The following is a 22,079-nucleotide window of genomic DNA, read 5'->3' as shown; positions in this document are numbered from 1 at the left end:
CTAGTACTTCAGGTATGGTGGTGACCAGTGTATGATATAGTTTGACCATTTTCTCTTCGTCATATTCTACAGGCCTACTGTTTGCTGGTCCGCATTGGTCAAATGTGTTGCTTGTCAAATAAGCCAGGACTCATTTAGCTCAGTTCTTGGTTATTTATATAAAACATAAAAAGATGCTGCCTGGCCTGCTCTGTTCATCCAGCTCCACACTTTGTTAGCACAGGACTAGGCCCTTCGGCCCATGAATTTGTGCCAAACATGATGCCAACTTGAATTAATCCCTTTTGCCTGCCGTTGGTCCACATCCCTCCATTCCTTGAAAATACATGGGCTGATGTAAAAGTCGCTTAAATGCCCCCATGGTATCTGCCACCACCACCACCCCTTGGCAATGCATTCCACACTCCTACCACTCTTTGTAACAAAAAACCTGCCCCTCACATTTCCTCTGAACTAACCCTCTCACCTTAAATGCATATCCTTTAGTATTAGACATTTCAACTCGAGGAAAAAGATTCTGACTGTTGACCTTATCCATGCACCTCGTAATTATATAGACTTCTATTAAGGTTCCCCACAGCCACTGTTGCTCCAGTGAAAACAGCCTAGCCAAATCTAGCCCCTCCTTATAGCTCATAGTCTCTAATTCAGGCAACATCCTGGTAAACTACTTCTGCACCCTCTCAAAAACCTCCACATCCTTCCTGTCATGTGGCGACCAGAATTGAAAGCAATTTTTGCTTTGTGACATTTAAATGCCATTATGCTGAATTTTATCTTTTTTTCTCCAGTGCAAAAGTGGTTTACACCAGTCTGCTTTGAGTTCTAGCCATTGTTGTTCTGCCCACTTATGTATAAAATCCTTCCATCTTCTGGCCTTTCTGAACTGCCTCTTCTAATTTGGTAACTGCTGCAAATTTGACCATTTTGCACAGGATTTTTGAATCCACATCATGTATAACAATTAAACTTTGTAGCAATTTCTGAGCACCTCGGCCAATTCTGAAGAAGGGTCTAGGCCCGAAACGTCAGCTTTCCTGCTCCTCTGCTGCTTGGCCTGCTGTGTTCATCCAGCTCCACACCTTGCTGTCTTCAATCAAATTGTTGTTGCCAGTTAAACTCAAACTCCAGGAAATTGGCTGAAGAGTAGAAAACAGGGAAAACGTATGGTTGACTGGCGGCAGCATCTATCATTTGAAAGTGATAGTCTGAATAAGTGTTAATCAGTGTAGTACCCAAGGACATTTGTGGCATTGTGGTAGTATCTGTACATCTGAGCTAGGAGGCCTGGGTTCAAGTCCCATCTACTTCAGTGGTATGGAATAACATCTCTGAGCAGATTGGTTAGAAAATATCCTTCATCACTGTAGTTTTAACTTGGGTGTGAGGCATGAGTTGTCTATATAGTAGACAGTGTCTGTCATCACAGAGTACTTTCTGAGCTGATTGCTAAGTTACAAATTTGCTGTTTTTTGTTTTTCAACAGCTGATGGGTATTCTTCCTTTGTGTGTAAATAAGAGGCTCTCGCTTGCTCCTCCTTTAGATTAGGCCGGACAGTATTCCGGCATTTGTTCTAAATTCCTGTGCTTTGGTACTTACTGCTCCCCTAGCCAAGCTGTTCCAGTACAGCTACACTCCATCATGAGTGACTAACGCTGACAACAGAGACAGAGGAAGGCATCTGGAAGAAAAAGCCAGCTACCATGAGCAATGTCCTGCACTGAAGTGTCAGTGCCAGTTGCCACAGACTAAGGGGACCATCAGGCTGCTCTGTCATTAGTGAGACACCACTGGAGGTGAGTTTAACCTGAGGTTCACTACACCTCAGCTGAGGGCTGAGGTTGAGAAGGTAGGGACCTCCATGGCAATCTCAGCCGATAAGGGAATTGAACCTGCACTGTGAGCAACATACTGCATCTCAAACCAGCTGCCCAGCTAACTGATTTCCCCCCACCCCAAGAGCCTGCAAAGCCATCAAAGAAAGCTGTTACTCACCCTCTCCCACCCTCCCAGGACCTGTTCTGCTTTAAGTCAACCCATGACAGCAACCTTGAACTATTCAACTACAGAAACCAGTGCAGCTGCTGAATCTGACTGCAAAGCTCAACCCCTTTTCACTTCAGAAAGAGAATCTTCAAGCAAACCAGGCCTGCGATCATCTCTGAGACTGAGCTCAGTTTCATCTTCACGAATACCATTTATCTTCATTGAATTTAAAAGTGTGTGTAGGCAGTTTAGCTATAACTTTACATCTTTCTAATTGAATATCAGTCAACAGTAGTTGCTTAATAAACTGATCCTTTAAAACTTGCTTAAAATATAAAGCTTTGCTGCTCTTTTTTTTTAATTTAAACACTCATAAATTAAAAAGTGGCTGCATATGAGCTTTTACAAATTCTTAGTTCATCAAGTATTCTAAGTATGTGAATTCTCTGTGGTTGTACCGCTTGTTTCTAGATATATTTTACTTTTACTTCAGCCTTCATCCCCAGCTGAAGGTGTAAGAATCGCAGTCTGCAATTTGCAGCTTCAGTACCTCAAACACTTCTTTAAAATTCTATCTGTGGCTCCCAATGTTTTCTGGTGGGACTGCATTAACCGGAAAATCATTCTTTTTCAAAAAAAAAGTTAAGAAAGGCTAAGAGCCTTGTTTTTATTGTGGGGATGAAAGGCTAATTGCTCTGCTACACTTCACAGTTTTAGACACTTGAGAATTTCAAATCACTTTGTCACGCACGATGATGGCTTTTTTTTAACAAGCTTGCTGTAATGGAATCTGTGCAATGGTTACAGATGGTGCCTTTTGGTTCAAGGTTTTACAGTTATAGCCATTATTGTTTCTAATATGCTTGAGTTGTATTGCTCTATTCTATTAGACTTCTTTTTTAATCACACGAATCCATTGTCAAAAAAATATGTGCACCTTGTGTCAAAGTTTGCTTTTAAGATACTCTTGTGACAAATTATAATTTTAAGTAATGTAAAACAAAATATTCAGTTTAGTGTATTTTAATTTTGACCTTTTTGTTTCCTACAGATTATATATTCTAGCAGAAACACTTTGCAATTTGCCAGGAGTCTGTTTTAGGAAAAAGTACATTTTTGTCTTGCTGTTCTCCATATTTTTTTTCTTTTTGGACAATATTTTTTCTTAAAAGGCCCTTCTGGTTAAAACAGAGGTTGCCAAAGGAGAACACGTTGACAACAGTCTAGCTAGATTTCTCCACCCAGTTGATATTTTTACATTGTTGGCCCCAACGCTTTTCATTTCTGTGTAAGACCAACAGTCCTGACCCGGGCAAACACTTATAACTTAGTTTGCCGTCATAAAATATGAAATGTCCACTTTGAATCTAACAGCTGAAAGTTTATGTTCTCATTTTGAATAAGTTATAAAGGTACTCATACAGGGTATCTATTATGTTCCACAGAAAAGTGGACCTGAACAACTTTTCGATTTAAGACCATATGGAATGACCTTTTACAGCACCGTGGTGTCATCTGATGGTAAGTCTGTGTTGTAATATTTTGATCATTTTAATGAGCTGTACTTTGCTAATGATTAACATGTGATGGTGCAAAGTAAATCACCTCCAAATGTTTAACTAGATTGTTTTCAGTACTGTCAATTGTGGTAGTACCTCCATCCCTGCGTTATAGCTGATGGATTTAAATCATTCTTCAGGATTTAACCATAACCGGTTGCAACTCCTGTGTAATACTGAGGGAGTGTTGCACTGTCTGAGGCTCTATCACTTTAATGAGAGATTAAACAAAGAGCCACCTGCCCTTCCTGTGTACATGAAAGATCCAATGGCATGATTTATAAGAAGAAGAGGTAAGTCATCCCCGGTGTTCAGGCAAATATTTGTGCTTAAATTGACATTACTAACCGAGATTACCTGGCCACTGTCAGCTTGGTGGTTGAAACTTGCTGACCGGAAATTATCTGTCACAGTCCCTACACGACACAACTGGCTGTATTTAGAAGTGTCTTGCTGGATGTAAGGTGTTTTAAGATGAGATACTTTGTGAATGCAAGACTTGGAACACAGGAGTACGATTAATTCATTGTAGTCCTGCCTCCTGTTTTACTTGCCATTCAAAGCGATTGTGGCTAATTTCCAATGTACAGAACCTTTGATTTTGGACAATCACTGAATCTCTGATTTAGAATTGACAATGGATTAAACATCAATGATCGTCTGTGAATGAAAGTTCTAGAAGTTTTTTTTAAGTTTTTTTAAGTTTTGTTTCTGAAAGATCATTTTAAGTCTGCCTTTACATTCTGTACTCCATTAAATGGTCAAAGTACTTTCTCTTGTTCTCTTTATTTTTCCTTTATAATATCTTGACAATTTTGGTCATTTTGAGGGGCGGCACGGTGGCTCAGTGGTTAGCACTGCAGCCTCACAGCTCGATGGACCCAGGTTCGATTCCAGCCTCGGGTGACTGTCTGTGTGGAGTTTGCACATTCTTCCCGTGTCTGCGTGGGTTTCTTCCCACAGTCCAAAGTAGATTGGCCATGCTAAATTGCCCGTAGTGTTCAGGGGTGTGTGGGTTATAGGGGGATGGGTCTGGGTCTGGGTGGGATGTTTCAAGGGGCAGTGTGGACTTGTTGGACCGAAGGGCCTGTTTCCACACTGTAGGGAATCTAATCTCCACTTGAGCTTCTGAACTGCAAGATAATACCACCCAAGTTCCTGTAACATCTCATCAATTTGACATTTTGAGTCCAGATATTTGGGTAAATCTAAATTGCACTTCCTTCAATTTATGGTGCTGGTTTTGTGGTGCAGTGCGTTGTCTCTACTTTTGAACCAGAGACTCTAGGTTCAGGTCCCACTTCAAGACTGGCTGTTCACAGAAGGGCGATTTCATGAATCGGCTCAGAGCGATGAATAACCCACCTTCTAATTGTCTCAACACTTGCCCACTTTCTCCCAAAGGGAAAAACAAACTGTACAGGAATGCAGAAGCTTGATTTCCATCTTCCTGCATTCTACTTCTATAAATATAAAGGCCAGTATTCTTTCAGCCATTTGATTATTTTCTGTGCTTGTTCACTATCTTTTAATTACCTGTACATTCTAGTGTGTTTATTCTTGCATTTCAGTTTAGTTGCAAAAGGAACTTTAAACAATTCACTACAAGTAAATGTTTTACTGTAACTACACTTGTGCCAGGCAGTTAAACTTAAACTGGAAGGTTTATCCTCACTTTATTACTCCAGGAAGTACAAGCAATGTAGATGGATGTTGTAGGCCCCAAGCCAGTCACTGACCCCTCCTCCCCAAACAATGTCCTTTCACCTGGCCACTTGCACAATGCAAACCTCACACCCAAAAACAGTTCTACTGCAAACAAAACAAGACTTGTGGAGCAGAAGCAGTTTGCCTGAGAATGGGATTTGGAAAGCAGTGTAGGAAAATGAGTGAAAAAGGATGAATGAGTGCTTTTGGCCCACCTGAAGAATTGGAAACTCTGAGAGTTAAGAGAGAAAGGCATGAAAGTAACTCCGAAAAGGGGAAATTAAACCAAAGCTGGCCTAAAGTATTCCAATGATGATTCAAAGTTCAGCAAACTTGGTTTAACTGGCAGTCTCAATAATCTGGCAAAAGTGATAGAACTGGAATACCAGAAACTTTACTGTATTATTACAGTCTCTATGATGTCTGAGTGGTCAGTTGAGGGTGCTGGTAAGTTTTATTTAAGGCAAAGCTACATTATTATTTAAGTGATTTAAGGTATAAATGAAGTGTGATAGTGATGTGTATAACCCCTGCAATGCATTTCTATTATTTAGTGTGGGTTTTTTACATTGATTATGTAGACCACTTGATTATCCGGAATATTTGATTAATCTGCGCGCTCCTGGTCCTGAGGGTGGGGGTGAATAAAATGTTTCCTGTACTTCAAGCTGTGTCATGGGTCCATCTCTTTCATCTCACCTGTTGGAACATACTCTTAACTAGATTTGATTAACATTTTAAATTCTGTGATAAAACAGCTTTATGCATTATCAATTCCAATTTCATTGAAACCTAGGAGCAGGAATAGGCCGTTCAACCCCTCAATTCTGCTCTGCCATTCTAGATCATGGCTGAACACTTACTTCAATGCCATATTCCCATACCATTTCCACATTCCTTGATGTTATCAGTAACTAGAAATTTATCAGTCTCTGTCTTGAACTTACTTAATGACTGAGGTTCTGCAGCTCTCAGGGTCAGTGAATTTTAGAGAGTCATCACCCTCTGAGTGAAGAGCTTCCTCCTCATCTCGCTCCCAAAAGGGTTACTACTTATTGTGGGATTCTGTCTTGTGGCACCAGACTCTACAGTCAATGGAAACTCTCTTTCTGCATCTACTGTGTCTAGCCCTTCAAGACTTTTGGAAGTTTCTTTGGGATTACCTCTCATTCTTCTAAACTCCAGAGAGTACAGGTACACTCTCCTCAGTCTCTCCCAGTAGAACGATCCCGTCACCCAGGAATCAGTTTGGTGAATTGCTACTACTTTCCATCTGTGGCAAATTTAATCCTTCTAGTGAACTGCGCACAATATTCCAGGTATGGTCTCATCTATGTACTGTATAATTGAAGCAGATCTATGTTCCTCTCTGCAAATCTTCTTGCAATAAAGACGAACATACTGTTCACCTTCCAAATTACTTCTGGCCTGCATTCTGGCTTTCTGTGACTTACAAACCGGGACACCCATGTCCGTTTGGACATTGACAGTGCCAGTCTTCCACCATTTGAGAAATACACTGTATTTCTGTTCCTCCTGTTTCATTTGAACTAAACTATTCAATTAATAAATAATACTGGAATTTGTTCAGTAATTCCATCTGAGTTATATGTTTTTGTATGCAAATCTGAAATTGACCCAAGAATTACAAATATTATTAATAAAGCTCTAGATAAATTGCCAATCACAACACAGTTATTGACCTAATTCACTTCCCTATCATGCATCCCACCAGCATCCTGAAACAACGTTGCCATTTATAGGACCTCATATAAAATTAGTGACAGCCCCTTCTGCAATTGGTACACTGCTCCAATCTGAGAACATGAATCCAGCCCTCCCTGGAATTGCAATGTTTTATCATATGTCTGTCTGATTATCAGCCCCTGCTTATCTTTAAACCAACACGGAATCCAGCCTGGTACTGATGGGTGGAAGGCAGGGTTATAGAGCTGTAAAAGATGACGGGTTGGGGGCCTGGATTCCACCACTTCTGCATCATTCTGGCATTTCACTTGTGAAGTCTGTGAATTGAGTAGTGTGCGTCCAGTGTCTCAATCAATCTTCGAATAGCAACCTAAACATAGTTATTTCAGTTGAGTATTTATTATTTTAGTCAGACTTCACTTGAATTAACTGATACACTTTCAGTCTTTCATGTAATTCTGTAAGAAAACTAAAAGGTTTGAAGGTGTTTAGCCCAATGGTACAATTCCTACTAAAGGACTAGATGCAGCTACACCATTGTGGTGTAACCCAATCAAAAGTTACTCAGGCAGACAATTTAAAGCAAGCATATTTTTCCAAAGCATTAAAACATAGAAGACCTATCCCTCTTTAATCATGTACAGGCTATGATATTATATTGCTCCAAAATGATTTAACCTCAGATTGCTTCCTGTGAGATAGACAACATGTTAACACTGACTGACATAAGTTAATTCCACACTGAACTGTAAATATGTAGTCTCACACGAGGTGTTTTGACTCTGTAACCTGGACCATTCAAATTGAGATTATCAGTATGTACATCAGGATTCAAAGTACACCTCACAAAGTGCCCTCAATCATTGAGGCAACCATTTGAAAGAAAAATCTACCCCCACCTCAAATGTGGCAGAGATAGAATATTCCAGAATTTACACGGAAGCAATGGCCTTATAGTATTATCATTAGACTATTAATCTAGAGGCCCAAGTAATGTACTGGGGACCTGTGATTCGAATCCCACAATGGCAATATGTGGAAATTGAATTCAGTAAAAACCTGGAGTTAAGAGTCTAAGTAATCTGGTTCGCTAATATCCTTTAGCGATCAACACTAAGTTCCCAACTTCACTATCTTGCCTGTGAGCAGTTCTGAAAAATCTCTCAAGTTAATGTTTGAGTTAATACCAGGTGTGTTACTTTTTAAAGTGGAGTTGAGTGGTCATCTGAAGAAGAAAATATTTGTAGAGCTGCTGTGAAATAAGACTAACTGAGTTGTTTTTTGTAGGAAGCCACATAAAGCAGGTAGGATCAAATTATCTTCTATTCTGCAATTGCTGCATGATTATACAAGAGCAAAATGTCACAATGAATTCTTCAAGCTCAAAGTAAAAAGTTTCAGAATTGGTTAGCAAATGTTTAAAATAATGGATGTTTGCTTATATAAACAAGCTTGACTGTGGAAAGTTTCCCCATTTCCCTCCGGGCTGTAGATGTTCTGCCACCAAACCCTTTAACATTTTGGCAAAGATCTGTAGCTCAGGTTGTGGATGAGATTGTTGACTTGCTCGCCGAGCTGGCTTGGTCTCGTTCAGACATTTTGTCACCATGTTAGTTGATATCATCAGTGGAGCCTCTGGTGAAGCGATGTTATTCTACTCCGCTTGGAATTTAGACTGTCCGGTTTGTTATGGTGACAAGTGTCATTTCCAGTTTTGAGGTGTATGGGTTTGAGTACGGGGTGCAATTCTATATGTTTGTTGATTGCATTACAGGTGGAGAACCATGCCTCTAGGAATTCCCGTGTGTGCCTATGCCTGGTTTGGGCTACTATGGTTACTTTGTCCCAGTTAAACTGATGGCCTTTGTTGTCTGAATGTACTGATATTAAGGAGAGTTCGTCATGTCAAACAATCACTAGCAGCAAACCAGCACATCTGAACAAGAACAAGCCAACTCGGCCAACAAGTCGCCAACCTCACCAAACGCTTTATTCCTTTTCAGTCCTATTTAAGATGTGTTTTGTTTTAAATCAGGCATGGATTAGTAATTAGACTGTGCCAGTTTATACTGGCATAACCTATCCTCTTCCAGGGTAAGTTTCACTGGCAAGGTTAAATGATCCAATTTTGAAGAAAGATACAAAAGAAGTTGATCGAGCCTGGCAATAGATGACCAGTTGAAAATGGCCTTACTTTAGGTCTTCTGATACAGGAAGCATAGCATTGTTATAACAATTGGTTAAATGCTTTTAAAATCCATCAGGTCCCACCATCCAATTAAGCTGAGTAAATAATTCTGATCATCCCTCTTTTCAGTGAGAGTCGAAAAGGTCCTGAAGCTTCTTATAAAATACTGATGAATAAACTCGGAGTTTTACAAAACTTGGGGGCCAACTATTCAATTAAAAAGTTGACGGCAAGGTATGGGGCATTTAAAAAGTCTGTTTCTTTGGCAGTTGAAGTAATACTGATGATCGAACTCTTCCATCATCTTCTAGAGGCTGTTGTTGAATACAAGCATGGATTTCCGGTCATCTCAGTCACACTTCCCTCCAGAAACGAGCGCTGCCAGTTTCTGGTGAAGCCACTTTCGATGAATGTTGGTGATCTTCTTCAGGACTTGAAAAGTGAGGATCAAGGCATCAGCAGGGCCGCAATCTTTTCAGAAGGTGATTGTTATTCAGTGCGCTTGAAAGCATCCACTACACTGCACCAATAGAGTATCTTTTCCTTATTCGGCTTTCAGCAATATGACTAAAACACGCTTCATTTTGGGGTGGACAGGCGTTGCAAAAAAAATACGTTAGTGTTTGGTGTACGCTCCCGGCAATAATTGGACCTGTGAATTTGGATTTAAATAGTATCTTCACACACACACACACACACACACACACACACACACGCCCCTACACCTTAAACTATACAGGGAAGTGTGAACTTAGCAATTTGCAACTCAATTGAAGAGTGGAATTTGGTGGTGGGAGATGAATGCAGAACCATTTAATTAAAAGTACAGGAAATTCACAATAACTAATGCTAATTGTTTGCTGTCATATTCGTCGATTTAGCGTCACAACTATTAATCACAGAATTAAATCATTTGGTGCTCAGAACACAGGATTAGCATTAGTTTCAAGAAATGAATCATGTTTTTGGGACTGCAACTTGACCTTTTATCCAATTTTTCCATCTGCAGGATGAGATTAGATTCCTTACAATGTGGAAACAGGCTGTTCGGCCCAACAAGTCCACACCGCCCCTTGGAGCATCCCACCCAGACCCATCCCCCATAACCCACACACCCCTGAACACTATGGACAATTTAGCATGGCCGATCCACCTAGCCTGCACATCTTTGGACTGTGGGAGGAAACCGGAGCACCCGGAGGAAACCCATGCAGACACAGGGAGAATGTGCAAACTCCACAGAGACAGTCGCCCGAGGTTGGAATCAAACCTGGGTCCCTGGCGTTGTGAGGCTGCAGTGCTAACCAGTGAGCCACCGTGCCGCCCCTAATCATTGAACATTTTTAATACTGTAATCTCTAAGATAAATGTCACACCTTATTACCTAGTGATCTAAAGATATACACCTGCAGTCAATAATATTTGTGTAAATTATAAATCCTGCTATGAGTCCACGCTCATTGAAAGTATAATATGGTGGTGTGCTTTGGTTTGCTCTAAAGTGGGAAATAGCCACCATGTTACATCATTTGTGAACCAGGTAATAAGCTTCAAAACGTGCAGTTCCTCATTCCTAATGAATTTGGGTTAATACTTAGCTATAGAAAAGAGTATATCTTGGCTTATTTTATGTAAGTATAATGACAGAATGCCACCAAGTACTTGCCCTGTTGAAGTCTGAAATGCCTTCATTAGGTCTCAATATAGTCAGGGAAAACTACACCTCAGCAAGTCAGTCAATGTTGCTCGTGCAGCGCAGTCATATCTCCTGTCCTTGGTAATATTCCTTCAACATCAGATTTCTGGGAATAAGGAGGTGGGGTGAAGCAAAAGATGACTTACAAACTCTTTCTTTACAACTAACCTTTGTTTGCCTGCAGATGGCACTAGAGTTTCAGCCACAACACCGATGACCATTTTATTAAGAAAGAACTTTGAACTGGTTATTAATGAAACAAAGTATTTTATAAAGCCCCCATCTAGAGGTAAGAAAGATGTCTTTGTGCCTTGGACAAGGTAATCATTTCCTTTCATGATGTTTGAAAATCTTGATGAACATAAACCTGTTTACAACCAAATCTTAAAAAGCAAGCCAGCATGTGTTCTGGAAGTTTCTCAGACGTTGTTATTTAAAACGTTTGATCATAGTTATGTGACTGTTAATTCACTCCATAATAAACTGCAATGTTCTGAACCTAACTATAAATAAGGTTGGTAGGATGTCAGGCACAGTGTTCATAGCTGTTCCCAGATATTCTGAAGAGCATTCACCTGTATTCAATGAAGTCAACACAGTGTGGAGCTGGAGGAATGCAGCGGGTCAGGCAGCATCTGAGGAGCAGGAGAATCGACGTTTTGGGTTTACCCCCTTCACCAGGACTCTTTGGCAGATAAGGGTGGGGAGGGAAGTGTTTTCTTGATGGCGGCAAAAGTGGCAGAATATAAAAAGTTGGATGCAAGGGTTGGTGGGGACCCAGGGGGATTCTGTCTTTACTTTTGTCGGAAATTGGAGGGCAGAAGTGCAGGAATCGCAAGAGATGCGGTTGTGGGCATTTTCGATCACCGGAGGGGGGATGTTACGATCCTTTAACTAGGAGGACATCTGGGATGCAGATCCAACTTGGGAGCAGACGTGGCGGAGGCAGAGGAATTGGGAGCAAGGGATTGCATTCCTCCAGGAGGTTGGGTGAGTGGAGGGGTAGTCCAGGTAGCTGTGGGAATCAGTGGGTTTGAAGTAGATGTTGGTGTTGAAGCGGTCACCAGAGATATCCAGGAAGGGGAGGGAGGTAATGGAGATGGTCCGGGTGAATTTGAGATTGGGGTGGAAGGTGTTAGTAAAGTTGATGAACTATTCAAGCTCCTCATGGGGCATGAAGCAGCGCTGATACAGTCATCGATGTCGCAGAGGAAGGGAGCAGGGGTATTGCTAGTGTAACAGCAGAAGAGGGTCTGTTCTGTGTAACCTGCGAAGAGGCAGGCATAGCTCGGATCCGTACGAGCACCCATTGCCATCCCCTTAGTTTGTAGGAAGTGGGAGGAGTTAAAGGAGAAGTTGTTCAGGGTAAGTCAAGTTCTGTTAAGCGGATGAGAGTATCAGTGGAGGGAAACTGGTTGGACCTGCAGGGGAGGAAGAAGTGGAGGGCCTTTAGGCTATCTGCATGGGGTTGCAGGTGTGGAGAGACTAGAAGTCCATCGTGAAGATGAGGTGCTGGAGACCATGGAATTGAAAGTTTTGGAGATGGTAAAGAACATGGGTAGTATCCCGAATGTAGGTGGGGAGTTCCTTAACTGGGGAGGGTGGTAGAGAAATGGAGTCGAGATAGGAAGAGATGAGTTCAGTGGGGCAGGAGCAGGCAGACACAGTCAGGTTTGTGGATTTTGGGAAGGAGGTAGAAGCGGGCGGTGTGGCGTTGGGGAACGATGTGTTTGGAGGCTGCGGGTGGGACGTCACCTGAGGCAATGAGGCGATTGACGGTCTGGGAGATGATGGTTTGGGTGGTCAGAGGTGAGATCATAGTCGAGGGCACAGTAGGAGAAGGCATCAGGGAGTTGGCGCATGGCCTCAGCAATGTAAAGGTCAGTGTGCCATATCACCACTGCAGGTTTGATGGCAAGGTTTGGGTTGGAGCAGAGGGCTGCATGTTTCCTGGGGGAAAGGTTGGAGTGGGTGAGAGGGGTGGAGAGACCCAGGCGATTGATGTCACAGTTGGAGATGAAGAGTTTGGGGGGTGGTAGGAGGCCGTGGGGTGGTGCCAAAGGGATGAGGTTTGTTGGAAGTGGGAGAAGGGGTCATTAGATGGTGCGTTAGACTCCCGGTCAAAGAAATAGGCACGGAGGCAGCAGAAAAAGATTTCAACATCTAGGCAAACACAGAATTCATTGATGTGTGCACACAGTGGAATAAAGGTGAGTCCTTTGCTGAGGCCTGACCATTTGTCTTCAGTGAGAGCGAGGTCTTGAGGGAATGGTGAATAGCCGGCAGGGCTGGTGAAGGGTATAAACCCAAAATGTCGGCTTCCCTGATCCTCTAATGCTGCCTGACCTGCTGTGTTCCTCCACCTCCACACTGTATTAACTCTGACTCTACATTGCGATTCTTGCTTTCTCCTGTCCTCAATGTAGTTAGGCATCTTTACTCCATATCCATTGATGACCTAACCTGACAAAACTTTATTGATCTTAGTCCTGAAACTTTTTATTGATCCAATATCCACAGCCGTTTATGGGAAAGTTTTATACCTCCACTATCGTTTATATTAAAGAGTGTTCTCATTTCACTCGTTAGTGGCCCAGCTCTAATTATAAGATCATTTCACACTATTTTATTACATGCCAGTTACAGTCATAAATGAGCCAGAACTTTATGTATTTCTACCTTTATGGACCTGGGTTGGTGTTATCAGAAATTTGATTTGGTATCAAGACCTGCACTATTGAACTTGTGTGTCTGTTTACTGTTTATGTTAATTGTGTAGCATCTGTGATCATGTAAGTGCTTGCCTAGATGTAGAAGGACAAATTGCTAGAATCACCCTAGTTTCTCTTTGGACTTTAAGGGACATCGCACGAAAGAAAATACAAACTTTTCCCCAAAGTATAAAGATCATCCAAAGCCAGTTGTGGAATGGTACAAGTTAAACGATAAATAATGTTCTAGGGCTGTGCATTGTTCTTGGAGACTTCTAAGGCCTGAATTGTCATTTCATCTCTATGATCCACTCACACTGCATTCACTCCTACAACTAGAGCTTATATGTGTAAAACACAGGGTCCTTTACTCATATTTATTTTAGTGACTGACAGCAGATCAATCTTAAAGTGGATGCCATTATAATTTGGTTCATTCTGTATCTTCAGATGAGCTTGAATTTCTTTCATTGTAAATTTAAGACCCATACCAGTGCGCTGTCCTGTATTTTACCCTTGCTAGCTGCTGCTGCATCTTCATATCACCCATCATCTTGTGCTATTTTATTCAAATCATAAACTGTAGCTTTCTGCATGTGACATTTGATGGCAAGTGTGGAAATATGTTTACTTTAACAAAGCTATGTTTGGGTGCTTCAGTCTTGCTACATGATAGAAATGTGCTATTACCACATATTCTGATCGTGTAACTTTAAGTAGTGCACACGCATGAATAGTTTTAAACTCCCTGTGGCTATGTTGTTGGCAGCATCTCAAAAATGTTTTATCCAACTTAGATCCTGATGCCAATTTTCTTAAAACATAATTTCTGGCCTAGATGTGTTGCAAGCCATGTTTTAAAGTTTGTTTTTTGGGAATTTATATTGTTGCAAAGGCTGCAAATTAAAGTGGAAGCTAGTATTTCACGATGAAATTCTCTCCTTTAGTTTCAACCCCTTTCGTTGCCTAACCCCTCCCTAATACAGTTCCTGACCTCATTATAGCCTTGGTCCCAACAGAGACAAAAGAGCTGAATTCCAAAGGTGAAGTAAGGGTGACTGCCCTCGACAGCAAGTCTGCATTTGACCAAGTGGGAAATCATGGAGCAAAACTGAGTTAATGTGAACTTGGGGGATAATTCTCGACTGGCTAGAGTCATACACAGCACAAAGGAAGATGGAATATTGGAACCCATTCATCTGAGCCCAAGACATCACTGTAGAAGTTCCTCCATTTAGTGTCTGAGGAGCAACTATCTACAACTCCCTTGTTTTTAAGAATCCCTACTAAATGCTTCTGTTACATGACTGAGGCTAAGTGTAGAGGCAATGCAATTCATTCTTCCAACAGGGCCACCACAGAGCAGACAGTAGGTCTGTTAGAGGTGAGATTCTGATGTTTACATTGTGTGTAGTGGGCCTTGCAGTTTACTGTGGACAGTGTGCTGCAATATTCTGTGTCCTGCAGGCAGAGAGGGGGATGTGATGGACTCTGAAGAGCTGCAAGTGCAGCAGCAATCCTCCAAGGAGGAAGATGAGGACATTAAGGTTGTCGAACACGACAATCAGACAGGGCAAAATCAACAGTTTGTTCCAGTAGATGTGAGCTGGGGGCAGTGGTCACTTGATTGGCAATTTGTTTGTGCTCGAAAGACCAGCAATCTCTGTCAGTTCCCAGAAGCAAATACAGCTTTTGTCTGTGTTTTTTATTTAAATAACTTGCAGTTGCTGAACAAAAATGAATGATTTGAACCACTGGAAAGCTGTCCAGTATGTGATGGCCTCACATTAGACAATTAGAGGATGTTGGGCAGCATTGCGCATTGGCGAAAGAACAGTATTCCTTTAGGGAGTGCTGGAGGTGGGATGAGGCGGAGAATGGGTCAGCTTGGTTCTTAAATAGCAAATGATGCATCAACATGCGTGTGTACTGAGAAGTATTTTGGTTGCCCTCACACTACGGGCACAGCGAAGGGCAGCTCTGCTTAATTGAGTGAGCAGGTGGGCTTCAAAGATGGTGCTCGTGCCAAAGATTCCAAGTGTTTCTGCCTTTGGTAAGTGGGAGAATACATGGAGAGGTGGTGCACAGGTAATAAGGTGTGTTTAAGAGGATAATACAAGGAAACCTGCTGAGCTTCATGCAGAGAAACCCTCCTTGAAACACACCAAAATTGACACTTAGCTGATCTTTGGTAAAATTTAGCCCTTTGTCTTTGAGGTAAAAGGCTAGTAATATGTTTAAGCTTGAGGCTATTTTGAAATGTTCTTTCAGCAGTAGCAGTATAAGAAACTGATTTGTGGTGACAATACCATATACTACAACATTCAATCTTCATCAGTACAGCTTAACTCTTTAACATAAAGATGCGTAATTGTTGGCAGTTACTGCACAAAACGTATGAATTAGGTGCAGGATCATGCCATTTGGTCCCTTATACTTGTCCATCATTCAATAAATTCATAACAGATCTGATTTTGTGCTCCATTTTCCTGTTTATCCCTAACCTTCCGACTCCCTCGTCAGTATAACTTATATCTAACTCCGCCTTAAAAATGTTCCAGTGACCCTGCCTCCAATGCTTTCTAGAAAAGAGAATTCCACAAACTATTGCATTTCTGAAAGAAAATAATTCTCCCCATATCTATGTAGAATGGGAGAGCCTTTATATTTAAACCGTAGCCCCTAGTTTTCATGTCTCATGTAGGGTGCAAGATTCTGTCATCATCTACTCTGTCAATAAGCTCCACTGTCATTCTTATAAACTCCAAGGGATACAGGCCCAACTGGACTAACATTTCGTCATTAGTTAATGACTTCATATGGGAATCAGTTGAGTGATTCCTCTGCAAGGTCTCTAATGCAATTACATCATTTCTTAAATAAGACCACCAAAACTGTACACATTGCTCCAAATGTGGTCACCCTGTACAACAATAGCAAAATTCCATTGTTTTATGATTCTATTCCCCATGCAATAAACAACAATATGGAATTTGCTGCCTTACTCACTTGCATCTACTGTTTTGTCATCCTTGTATCTGGAAACCCGGATACGTCTGTACTGAAAATTCTGTGATCTCACTCTATTTAAATAATAAGTTTGTTTTTCCCATTCTTTTGCCAAAGTATTTTGCCCATTTATTTGCGGAATCTGCAAAGCTAGGCTCTGAACTCTTCAGAATTCATTTGCCCAATCTACTTTTTTTTAGTGCCGTCAACACAGTTAGCAACCATATGTTTAGTCATTTTATTCTATTGAAGACAATGATAGAGTTTGTAAATAGTTGAGGGTGTTCTTTTATCAATTGGATGTGGGTGTCACTGGCTAGTCTGACATTTAATGCCCGTCACTAACTCACCTTGAGAAGGTGGTAGCGATCTGCCTGCTTGAACCGCTGCAGTCCAGGTCCTGTAGGTAGACCACAATGCTGTCAGGGTCAGAGTTCCAGGATTTTGATACAGCAACAGTGAAAGAGAAGTGATGTATTTCCATATTTCAGGATGGTGGATGGCTTGTTGCAGATGGCATTCCCAGGTATCTGCTACTCTTGTCTTTCTAGATTGAAGTGATCTTAGGTTGGAAGATGCTGCCTAAAGGTGTTTGGTGAACTTTTGCAGTGCATCTTGTAAATAGTGCATACTACTGAGCATCAGTGGTGGAGGGAGTGGATGCATGGGGATGTGGTGCCAATCAATTGGGCTGCTTAGTCCTGGAAGGTGTCAAGCCTCTTGAGTGTTGTTGGAATGGCACCAATTCAGGCAAGTTGGGGGGGGGGGTGGTATTCCATCATACTCTTGACTCGGGCCTTTTAGATGGTGGTCAGACTTTGAGAAGACAGGAAGTGAGTTATTTACTGCAGTATTCCTAGCCTCTGACCTGCTGTTGTTGTCACAAGAATTTCATGGCTAGTTCTGTTCAGTTTCTGGTCAGTGGTAAGTTCCAGAATGGTTTTTAGTAGGGAATTCAGTGTTGGTAATCCCATGGAATATTGTGGGTAATTAATAAATTGTCAGTTGTTGGAGATGGTCATTGCCTGGCACTTGTGTGGCGTGAATGTTATTTTCCACTTTTCATCCCTATCCTGGATATTGTCCAGTTCTTGCTGTGTTTGAACACGGACTGAGGAGCATCTGAGGAGCCACAAATGGTGCTGAACATTGTGCATTTACTTGGAGGACATCTCCACTTCTGACCTTATGATAGAGGGAAGGTCTTTGAAGAAGCTGAAGATAGTTGGTCCTGGGACATGATTCTGTGGAGCTGGGCTTTAGTGATGCAGTGGGAGTGTCCCAACCTCTGAACCAGGAGACCTGGTTCGAGTATTCCCTATTCCAGCGGTTTGTAATAACATCTCTGTATAGCTTGATTAGCAATATTCTACCCTGAAGAACTCCAGACATGTCCTGGAGCTGAGGTAACTGACCTCCAACAACAACAACCATCTTCCTATGCGTTAGGTGTGACTCAAACCAGCGCAGAATTTGTCCCTTGATATCATTGATTCCAGTTCTGCTAGGGCTCCTTGATGCCACGCTTGGTCAAATGCGGCCTTGCTGTCACTCTCCTCTCCCCTCTGGAAATTCAGCTCTTATTGTCCATGTCTGAACTAAGGCTGTAATGAGATCAGGAGCTCATTGGCGTTGATTAATCACAATAATCCCTGAGACACTCCGTAGGTTACATTTTGCAAACCTGAAAACGACCTTTTTTAATCTCTGCTGAATGCTTCCTGTTAGCTGACCCATCTATCCACAAAAATAAGTTATCACCCACACCATAAGTTTTTATTTTCTGCAGTAACTTGTCAAACACTTTTTGTGAATCCAAATATACCACAACGGATTCCCATTATGTTTGCAGTTTGTTGGTTGTTACACTCCTAATGACTTCGAAAGAACTACTCAGACTTGCCTGTCACAAAACCATGTTGACTCTGTCTGACAGCATTAGGAGCTTTTGAAGTGCCCAACTGCTTAAGAATAGGTCCTTGCATTTTCCCCAATGATAGGTGTTGGGTCTCCCACTTGAATAGAAATATCACATCAGTTACTTTCCAATCTGTTGGCACCTTTCTGAAATCCAGGGAATTTTGTAAATTTAAAACCAATGCATCTATTATCTCAGCAGCCCCTGACACCCTAGGATGAAGTCCCATCAGGACCTACAGACTTGTCAACCTTTACTTCTAAGAATTTATCTGTTTAAATATAGCCAGCTAGTTTTCTGTCACTCTCTGATTCTCTCTTAAATTTTAAAGAGTAGCATCTGACTGTGTCCTGGCGTAGGATGTCAGAATAGCCGACTCCACCTACATGTGCATGAGTAGTTCCACTGAGGCTCAAAATACCCTCATCATCCTCACTCCATGTGCAGCTCCGTTCCATATCCCGCTCATCACTTCACTCTGACGTTCTGTGCCGTCACTTGCTGCTTCACTCAGAGTCCTGCTCTCCCATTCAGCACTTCACTCCTGTTTCACTGTTTGGCACCCCACACTCCTGTGGGCAAATTGTGATCTCAAACTTTGAATTAATTTCAATTGTTTGAAAAGCACACATTGTATCTCTCCTAGTCTTTAATACAAGCGCAATACTATGGTGCTTGATTTTGTCCTCTGTATAAACTTCTGAGTTGCCACTACTCTGTGGAATTACATGCTTTTTTTTCCAATTTTATATTATCTTTAACTTAGCCACAAATAATGGATCTTTTTCTTTAGGTCTTTCTTTCTCAGTGGAATACATCTTTGTTGATGTTGAGATATCTCCTAAAGTGATTTTCACTGTTTCTCTACTGCCTTACTTCAATTTCCAGCTCACGTTAGCCGACTCTCTCCTCACACCTCATTATTACCCTGACGTAAGTTTAAAACACTTGTCTTCAACCCACTTTTTTTCTTCCTTCAATTGAAAGTGAAACTCTTTCATGTAGTCACTGCTAGCTGGGGCCTTTAACAAGACATCATTGAATTATCCTGCCTCATTGTACACACGAGGTCTAGAAGAGCCTGCTGTAGAATGCGTTATTTTAAGAAACTGTCCCAAGAACAGTCTAAGGACTCATCTTCTAAGGTCCTCTTGCTGATTTAATTCAACAAGTCTAAATACACATAAAATTACCCATAATTCTCACTGTGCTTTTCCCACAAACCCCATTATGTCTTCTGCTTCTCTCGCTGTTGCTGTTAGGGATCCCACTCTCTAACTTCTTAGATTTGCTATTCCCTATCTCCACCCAAACTGTTTCTACATCTTGATGTTTAGTTCTGACTATTGTGTGAGGTACCACGGGTTTCCTTTGCAAGAGGGAGGTTATATCCGGCGTGCTTCACTGAGAGCACTGTCAGCCCTATCAGCAAGAAACATGATCACATAATTCAGGCCGAAAGCATTGTGTGGTACTGAGTACTGCATCGTTGGTCTTTTGATTGAGACATTAAACCAAAGCGATGTCTGTGTCCTTTTCAAATGGATGTAAAGTACCCTATTATTAATGGAAAGGGAGAGCTGTCATAGGCAGCATTTATCTCTTAATCAGTATTAATAAAATTGCTGTGCATAGTCAACATCCCTGCATTTGCCATGTTTTTTGGGATGTTTTAATATACAGTAATAACTTGAAATCTTACATGTTGCCTGGTATGAAGGGAAGGTCTTACGAGGAAAGGCTGAGGGACTTGAGGCTGTTTTCGTTAGAGAGAAGAAGGTTAAGAGGTGACCTAATGGAGACATACAAGATGATCAGAGGATTAGATAGGGTGGACAGTGAGAGCCTTTTTCCTTGGATGGAGATGGCTAGCACGAGGGGACGTAGCTTTAAATTGAGGGGTGATAGATATAGGACAGATGTCAGAGGTAGGTTCTTTACTCAGAGTAGTAAGGGCATGGAATGTCCTGCCTGCAACAGTAGTAGACTTGCCAAGTTTAAGGGCGTTTAAATGGTCATTGGATAAACATATGGAAAATAATGGAATAGTGTAGGTTAGATGGGCTTCAGTTTGGTTTCACAGGTCGGCACAACATCGAGGTCTGAAGGGCCTGTACTGCGCTGTAGTGTTCTATGTTCTATGTTCTATGTTCTATGTTCTATGTTCTATGTTCTATGTCAGTTTAGAAAAGCTGATGATTTGTTTTCTGTGTTAATTCCACGTTCTTTGTTCTCTTTCCAATGCCTTAGACTTTGTAAGCAGTGAGCGTTCAACAGAAATGGATGATGTAAAGAACTTGGTTCATAAGCTTTATATAGCTCTGCATACGGAATCTCACCAATTGCACAAAGAGGGGGAGCTGCTGAAAAAACTGGATAACTTAAAAGGAGAGTTACAGAATCTTGAACAGGTCCATCATTTGGAATACTTTATGACAAACTGTTTTTAATCATCTTGAAAATCTAATATTCTCTACAGTCTTTTATATATACTAAAGCATTTCTCAATCCAATATGTATAATCCGGCCTGAGCTTTTTTCCACAATGGAACATGCTGCAATATGATTGATTCCAGGTTTTGAGATATTTTTGGTTGACCTTTAGTTACCCTTACCATGTGGTTTGACTTGCATACATCTACAATTTTGCGACAAGGCAGTAAGTGCCTTGACAAAATGTCATATGATTTTAATTCAAATGGATAATCTTAAGAGAGTGCTCCACTTCAGGTCAAGCTGTGGCAAGAGATAAATTATGTTGCATCTTGTCTTTCTGATCTGAAGATAGCCTGCCTTATCTTATGAACCCATACATAGGTCATGATTTCCTTTTTAGTATAGATCTTCCATTTAGCAATTCAATTTATGGTTTTAATAATGACTCACAGATTGTTGTATAAGATCAATGATCTTGGATTAACAAATTAATTGAATCATCTTGATTTCCAGTAACTGTTTATAAATAAATACAATTGATGTAAAGATTATGATGATACACCAGTTGAGTATTCTTATAAATGAGAATGAATTGCATGGCATTAATATTGAGTAACTATGCAATCTAATCTTATCCATCTCTATTACATGGTTATTCTATGAAAACAGGGAGCTGAGATGTAAACAAACCAAACCAGATGACCTAGAGCTCCAATTCTACCAATAATCATTTTACTTATGAGGTGGATCAAATAAACTTTCTGCTGCATTTCACAGCATTTTGCTGGTAGCTATCCCATCATTTTTTCTGCCCCGCACCAGATCTAACCAGAACCTGGTCTTCGTACAACAGTAGGCTTGTCGGCCCCAGAATTGGCAGACTGCCCACCAGTTTAAAATACTGAATATGCACCTGGGCTTGTTACCAAGTCAGCTGACTGGCTAGTTCAGTTGCTATGGGCAGCAGGGAATGAGAAGGCCATTTTAAAAATAATAAGGAAAAATTGGGAATGAAGGGCACGTATATTTTTTTTAAGAAAGAGTGGCCTGTGAGCATTGGAGCATGTCTCTGCCTGAGATGATACCCCTCCAATATATTCCTGCACAGCTTTGTCCCTCCCCACCTGACCTCCAACACCATCCCTTCATAAGGCTCATCGA

The 22,079-nt window shown here is 41.3% G+C and overlaps 1 protein-coding gene across 2 annotated transcripts in view; it reads left to right on the top strand.

Annotated features, from left to right (window-relative positions):
- The window catches only part of LOC125459538 (calcium uniporter protein, mitochondrial-like), a 122,679-nt gene that overhangs the window by 88,768 nt on the left and 11,832 nt on the right, over positions 1 to 22,079 (top strand). For both annotated transcript variants that reach the window (XM_048546104.2, XM_048546096.2), the window contains exons 2-5: positions 3,433 to 3,508; positions 9,460 to 9,630; positions 11,029 to 11,133; positions 20,733 to 20,893. In XM_048546104.2, coding sequence (XP_048402061.1) covers positions 3,433 to 3,508; positions 9,460 to 9,630; positions 11,029 to 11,133; positions 20,733 to 20,893 — 513 coding nt within the window. The remainder of the gene's footprint in view (positions 1 to 3,432; positions 3,509 to 9,459; positions 9,631 to 11,028; positions 11,134 to 20,732; positions 20,894 to 22,079) is intronic.

Source organism: Stegostoma tigrinum, chromosome 1, assembly GCF_030684315.1.
Source record: "Stegostoma tigrinum isolate sSteTig4 chromosome 1, sSteTig4.hap1, whole genome shotgun sequence".
Lineage (NCBI taxonomy): Eukaryota > Metazoa > Chordata > Chondrichthyes > Orectolobiformes > Stegostomatidae > Stegostoma > Stegostoma tigrinum.
Note: the sequence above shows the minus strand (reverse complement) of the source record. Positions and strands in the feature narration are given on the sequence as shown.